General features: G+C 44.0%; 1 protein-coding gene across 1 annotated transcript; it reads right to left on the bottom strand.

Annotated features, from left to right (window-relative positions):
• Positions 1-393: 393 nt before the first annotated feature.
• On the bottom strand, positions 394-4,850 carry LOC136513307 (large ribosomal subunit protein bL21m-like). The gene is made up of 5 exons (XM_066507292.1): positions 4,297-4,850; positions 4,128-4,208; positions 3,345-3,446; positions 962-1,036; positions 394-832 (listed from the first exon to the last, which is right to left on the bottom strand). The coding sequence occupies exons 1-5, from the start codon at positions 4,717-4,719 to the stop codon at positions 761-763; spliced, it is 753 nt and encodes a 250-aa protein (XP_066363389.1). The 5' UTR covers positions 4,720-4,850; the 3' UTR covers positions 394-760.
• Between the last annotated feature and the right edge of the window lie 2,301 nt (positions 4,851-7,151).

The raw sequence follows: 7,151 nt of genomic DNA, 5'->3' as shown, positions 1-7,151 counted from the left end.
CAGAAAGTGACTGGAGGCGACACAAAGTGCAATTTCAATCAAAACGGATCTAGTCGACTGCAGAAGCGCAACTGACGGAAGCCACGGAACTGGGTGACATCCACTTATTATCAACGGCGAGCGAACAGATAACTCCGACAGAGCAACTAGTGTTTCAGATTAGTATCGGAGCATGACAAAGTGTTTCAGATTAGTATTGGAACTGGACACTTTCAGTTCTGAACTTCTGGTACATCGGCACTAGGAAGCTGGGGCAATTTACCACAAGCAAAAAGTGCACCCTGGATGTTACAAGCTGCAAATTCTGGCGATACCAAGAGTGCAAGCAAGCGTAATGCTGGCAGCTACATTTGCATAAGCCAGGGCTTACAGTTTCAGACATCGGACCAGGCAGAAACGAAGCACCGCTGTTTCATTATTACACTCTAGCAGTCAACATTGAACTGATGTATCAAACTTTCAGAACACATATATTAAGGACGTGCACAGAAAAGCTAACCAAAAATGAAGTGTCACTGTAAACTACAACGGCCGATCCACACCACCCAAACTGCTCAGTACATTGGCATCATGTCAGATACTGTACCCGAGTCCGAATGCTGACAGCTTCTAACCTTTGAATTAACAAGAAAAGAAGCGACATTTCACTGGTATTGACTATCAAAATCTGACTGAACTTATAAGATCGGCCAAAAGGGTTGCCTAGGCAGGCCTTGCTGCCATAAACAAAAGGCGCTGTTACTATCTCTTTGCCCTGAATTTAGGCAGCAACAGCAGCAGTCTCTGGCTTATCTATTCCTTCAATGTTGGTTATTCTCAGTTTTGTCAACTCCTGTAAAAGGTTACAGCATACAGTAAGAACTACATGATCCACATGGACAAGGCAAGTACCGAGGAAACATTCATGGTTTCTTTGGGGTACAGTGTATACTAGTGAAACTAAACACAGCATAAAATGTACCTGACGATGGCCCTTTGTTCGGCGGTAATTTTTTCTCCGTTTCTTCTTGAATATGATCACTTTTGCATCTAAGGCCTGACAAGATTATCATGAGAAATTGAACTCAAATTAGTACATCAATATGTCACAACAAACAATTGAATCAAAATGAGCTCTGGCAAGGTAATGCCAAGACAATATGTGCATGTTGACATAAAGATTGAAAGATATATTTTCCATACTTCTATCTTTGGCAATTATTAAAAAAATAGAAAACCATGGTTTATAGATTTACATAAGCATATGGTGTCAGCAAAATCTATAACCAGTACTCCCTCTGTCCCTCAATAAATAGATTCCTAGAGTTGTCTTAAGTCAATTTTTAAAACTTTGACCGAATTTCTAGAAAAAACCCGTCAAGATTTATGACATCCAATTAGTATCATTAGATATACCGTAAAATATATTTTCATAATATCCTTATTTTATGTCATATATGTTGTTACTCTTTCCTATAAAGTTAGTCAAACTTAAGATAATTTGACTTGCACGGATTCTAGGAATTGATTTATTTGGGGACGGAGGGATTACTATAACAAAAGCTCATCAGATGTTTATAAGCATAAGAATGATGCAACCCAACATGGTCATCAACCGATCAGATAGGTAGTCCTCAGCAAATATCTAGTAAATTGTAAATTTCTGTTGAGTAAATACACAACAACATTTTACCACTCTATACTTGAACATGCCTTATGATAAAATACCAAGGAATGTTATGTGGTGGGCTTTGGACAAACATAAAGTCCCAACGAAGTACGTCGGGCTCATTAAGGACATGTACAACAATGTTGTGACTAGTGTTCGAACAAGTGATGGAGACACGGAGGACTTCCCGATTAGGATAGGACTACATCAAGGGTCAGCTTTGAGCCCTTATCTGTTTACCTTGGTGATGGATGGGGTCACAAGGGACATACAAGGGGACATTCCTTGGTGTATGCTTTTCGCGGACGATGTAGTGCTAGTTGATGAAAGCCGGACAGGAGTGAAACAGAATCTGGAGTTATAGCAGGAGACTTTGGAGTCCAAAGGTTTTAGACTCAGTAGAACTAAAACTGAGTATATGAAATGTGACTTCGGCACTACTACTCGGGAGGAGGAAGATATTAGTTTGGAAGGTCAAGTAGTGCCTAGGAAGAATACCTTTCGATATTTAGGATCAATGCTACAGAGAGACGGGGATATTGATGAAGATGTTAGCCATAGAATCAAAGCAGGGTGGATGAAGTGGCGCCAAGCATCTGGTGTCCTATGTGACAAAAGGGTACCACAAAAGCTAAAAGGCAAGTTTTATAGGACGGCGATTAGACCTGCTTTGTTGTATGGTGCAGAATGTTGGCCTACGAAAAGACATGTTCAACAGATAAGTGTCGCGGAAATGCATATGTTGCGTTGGATTTGCGATCATACAAGAAGGGATCGAGTTCGGAACGATGATATACGTGATAGATTAGGGGTAGCACCAATTGAAGAAAAACTTGTTCAACACCGGTTGAGATGGTTTGGACATGTCCAACGGAGACCTCCAGAGGCACTGGTGCGTAGTGGAATCCTAAGCCAGGATAGTAACGTGAAGAGAGGCAGAGGAAGACCGAAGTTGACTTGGGTACAGACAATAAAAGGAGACTTGAAAGGATGGAATATACCCAAAGACTTAGCCTTAGATAGGAGTGCTTGGAAAACAGCTATTCACGTGCCTGAACCTTGATTGCTTCTGCTGGGTTTCAACTCTAGCCTACCCCAACTTGTTTGGGACTTAAAGGCTTTGTTGTTGTTGTTGTTGTTGTATACTTGAACATGCCTTCAGGACAAGACTTGATTAAATAAAGAATGAGATGCACGATTTACATGTTACAAAATACAATCATCAAGTAATACAAACATAACAGTACACTAGAAAATGTGTACAAAATGCAGATGATTATCACAACTGAAATAAGGATATAAGGCTTCTCCAGCGCTGTCAATGTGACTACTCCTATAGTCCTATCAGCTAGGCCACTTCAAATGCATCAAAATCAGTACTCAGTAGGTTTAAATTGTCACTACTAAGTAAGTAGATAGGCATGCATACCAACCAAATTACTAAAATAAATACACTCAAATAAATCTGAAATTGGCACAGATACACAGAAAGGGCCTGAATTGTTTTGATACACAGATACACAGAAAGTGCCTGAAATTTTGCATTCCAAAATTCCACTAATCGAGTGGATACACTTATTGACTTGTTTTGATAAAACTGAGTTTAGTAATCATTTCATAAATTTCAATGGTGAAAAATGTTCTAGCAACAAAAAAACAGAGGTCAAGAAATTAGTGGTTCAACTGTCCATCTTACGTGTTCTTCTACAACAGCATGAACAGTAGCATCAGGTAGTATTGGCCTCCCAATAACTGTTTGAGTTTGCGAACCAAGCATGAGAACTCGGTTTAAGACCAACTGCAGTAAAGTCAATCAGACAACAGCACCATCAGCAAATCATGAATATAATAAAATACACAGGATGCCACAAAGAGACCTATGCTAGTTGGTAGCATCATAAAAGGAATTCATGAAGCTACATAGTACATTGCGCTTCTTAACTTGTAGTTTTTAATAAACTAAAGAAAATATCATGAAAAACACATACTGACATACTACATATATCCAACTAAAACAACAAGGCCTGAACAATAATCCTTCTCAATCCACTAATCACAACTCAAGATGCTACAATCTTGATCTAGGAATCCAGAAGAAAATATGAGACTAAAAATACATTCTCCTAGATTAAATAACTAGAACCTATGGTCCAAGGCTCAGTTTCAACATAAATTTGAGCAGAATTACTGGTCCAAGCCCTAGTAGATAAAAAGAGTTATATCACTGGCCACTGGGGTTCCATTACAAGTTCAGGAAATTCTAAATACCATCACACGATCAAGTATAGCAACATTATCTTATTGCAATTTAACTATATATGAAGATAATACATGAAACAGGAAAGAACATAAAGCTTCCATACTACGCAACCTCAAACATCACAACTATTAATCACACAAGTCACAGCCTCATTAACTAATTACAGTCAAATGCCCAAATCACACAAAAGTCAGGTCGCACTATGAGCGCAGTTCTTACCTTGTCATTCACATCACAGAACTTCAACCTCTCCGTGAAGATGGAGTCGCCATTGCTCACCTTGAATTGATGCGAGCCGATCTGCAGCCAGAAATAATCACACGCAATCACGCACAAGATCCAAACCCCAGCCTCAAAAATCGAAAGACTGGTGACAAATGGAGCAGACCTGTACGACAACGAAGACGGGCTCGTAGGGCTTGAAGGGTTTCTCGTCAGCCCCGAGCGGTCCCAACACCTTGTACCCGATCTCCGCCGCCTCCGCTACCTTCTCCTCTTCCGTCTTCCCGCACGGTTTCTTCGCCGCCACCGCCTCCTCCTCGTCCCCCCATTCCCCCTCGCTCCCCTCCTCGTCGTAGTGCTCTTCTTCGTATTCGTCGTCGTCCTCGTCACCGGAGGAGCGGGTCGCGAAGTGGCAGCGCGAGGGGTAGTACAGCCGGGGGGAGGCGAGGGCCCGGGGAGCTGGGGGACCGAGGGGCTCGGACAAAGAGGTCAGAGTTCCGGTCGCGATCGAGACCGGTGCAAGAGGCCGAGATCTCTGAGGAACGAGGCGGCTCGAGAGGAGGCGCAGGAGGCAGCGCCGCGACGCCATGGCTGCGGCGACGGCGGCGGCGGCAGGGGGCGGAGGCGAGGAAAGGGTAGAAATGGAAATATTCGGTGTGCAGCGGTTTTGACGAGGGTTTAAGGCTATCTCGAGGGAACACCCAAAATATAAGACTTTCGTCCACGCCGACAGCATCTTCGGTGCAGCAGCTGCTGGGGATCCGATCGCCGCCAGGTTCCGAACCTCGACTCCGTCCACGCCGACAGCATCTTCGGTGCAGCAGCTGCTGGGGATCCGATCACCGCGAGCGGCGGAGCGGCGGAGCAGAGCGCGGCCGCTAGCTGCGGAGCTCACGCGACCGCGAGCGGCGGAGCAGAGCGACCGTGTGCGGTGACAACACTTCAGACGTGGGCTCACGGGTGTTAGGATCCGGTGACTATAAAATTTAGGAGGTGGGGGTGTTTGATACTAATAAAAAAATAAATTACAGAATTCGTCGGTACTCCATGAGAAGAATTTATTAAGTCTAATTAATCCGTCATTAGCATATGGTACTGTAGCACTACATTGTCAAATTATGGGCTAATTAGGCTTAAAAGATTCGTCTCGCAAATTAGTAGTAAAATATGCAATTAGTTTCGTAATTAGTCTATATTTAATACTCCATGCATATGTCCAACACATACGATGAGACAGCGACTAAAGTTTAGAAAAAACAACCGAACACCCTCTCAGCCAAGCCCCAGGAAAAACGGATCTCCATCTTGTTTTCTAGAGCCTGGGAGGGTTAGCCACCCAACCAAAAGGACCAATGAGATCCAAACTCAAAATAGGTATTCAACAGAATATATATAGCCTTCAACAGAGTACCTATATGAAAGACTTATTTTAGATGTTCTGAGAGGTATAACCCAAATCTGAGTATCCTCTCTCCAGGAGACCCATTTGCAGAAATGGTTTTCTTTTAGGTCTTGTTTTTTGAGAAGACTAAAAATAGGTATTGAACTTTTTGCCTGTAGCACTACCAAAATGTGAAATGTGTTTTGTATTTTGGGTAACGGTTGTTGGAGACAGTCTTAGAGCATCTCTCGCAGTTCCCCAATATCTTCCCTTATCCCCATAAAACTGTCATATTGGTGATAGCTATGTTTTTTCTTGCTCCGACAGTTTCCCAATACCTTTTCTTTTTTGTGGCCACCAATATTTCCCTCATCTCCCCTCAAAGAAAGGGAAGATACAACTCTCACAATACCATAGGGGCCATCCCAACTATCACTTTTCAGCCATATTTTCTCTTATATTCTTGTGAGACCCACCTATTATGAGAGATATATTAGGGTACTATTGCAGCAACTCCCCTAATATTGATAAAAGATGATATTGGGCTACCCCAATACATATATACTGGGGAGAGGTTATTGGGAACTGCTAGAGATGCTCTTAGAGCAACACCAGCAGTAGACCCCAAAACAAGGCTCCTATTTTTGATTTGGGTGTCCACCCCTATTTTTGTTGGTCTAAATTTGTGCTTCCACTCCAGCAATAGCACCCAAATGAAGGCCCTCAAATTCCTTTAGGTAGACATTGACGAAAAGAACCCGCTCGTCATCCTCTCTGTCAACTGAGCTATAGTCACGGGGAAGTGGAGTCGCGGATCGGGAAAGACAGAGTCACGGCTCGCGGGTGTCGCAACGTCGAGGGACCGCGTCTGATGGAGGAGCTGTCCTCGGCGTCGAGGAGGGACCACGCCCGATAGAGGAGTTGTCCTCAACGTGCGAGCGACCAGAGACTGTCCTCGGTGTCGCCGGATCCGCACCTCCAGGTGGCCACGACCGTGCGGGCCCTACCAGAACGGAGGGAGGAGCCGTCGTGCTCGCAGGAGGGGAGGGGGCGAGGCCCATCGATGGAGGGAGGCCGCTGGTGGAGGGAGGGAGCACGCGCGGTGGATATTGGCACCGGAGGAAGGCGGGCGAGGCCGCGTCTGTACGAGTGCGGGGAGGAAATGGCCGCAACGCAGGATGGGGACTGGGGTGTTGGGCCAACAAGAATTGGGTCTGAGAGGATTTGGGTGAGGTCTGTAGTAGGGGCCCTGCTGGAGTGATGTTTTTGGACCCAAAACTTAGATCTTGTTTGGTTCAAACCTTGAAGCAATTTTGCATTAGAATTCTGACTTTTTACTCTTTATTATAGGTGAAGAAGATTTTACCTGTGATACATTTGTCTGTAGTCCTATATTTAGGGCCTATTTCGATGGAAACCTACCATACATTACCTGACTAGAAAAGCAATCCTAATCACAAGCGTGCAATATGAGCCATGCCTAATCCAAGTAAAAATTTCAAGTATAAGTCGTGGCTACCGCTCGTCCTGAACTAGCTACTGTAGCAACACTGTTCACCAGAGTCATTTTTTTTCTCCTCGCAAAATGACCTAGAAGCCCGAAAACGCCACATTTTCAGACTTCTAGCATAGAGCCAGAG

Source organism: Miscanthus floridulus, chromosome 16 (assembly GCF_019320115.1).
Source record: "Miscanthus floridulus cultivar M001 chromosome 16, ASM1932011v1, whole genome shotgun sequence".
Lineage (NCBI taxonomy): Eukaryota > Viridiplantae > Streptophyta > Magnoliopsida > Poales > Poaceae > Miscanthus > Miscanthus floridulus.
This window is presented reverse-complemented; position numbering and strand designations above follow the sequence as displayed.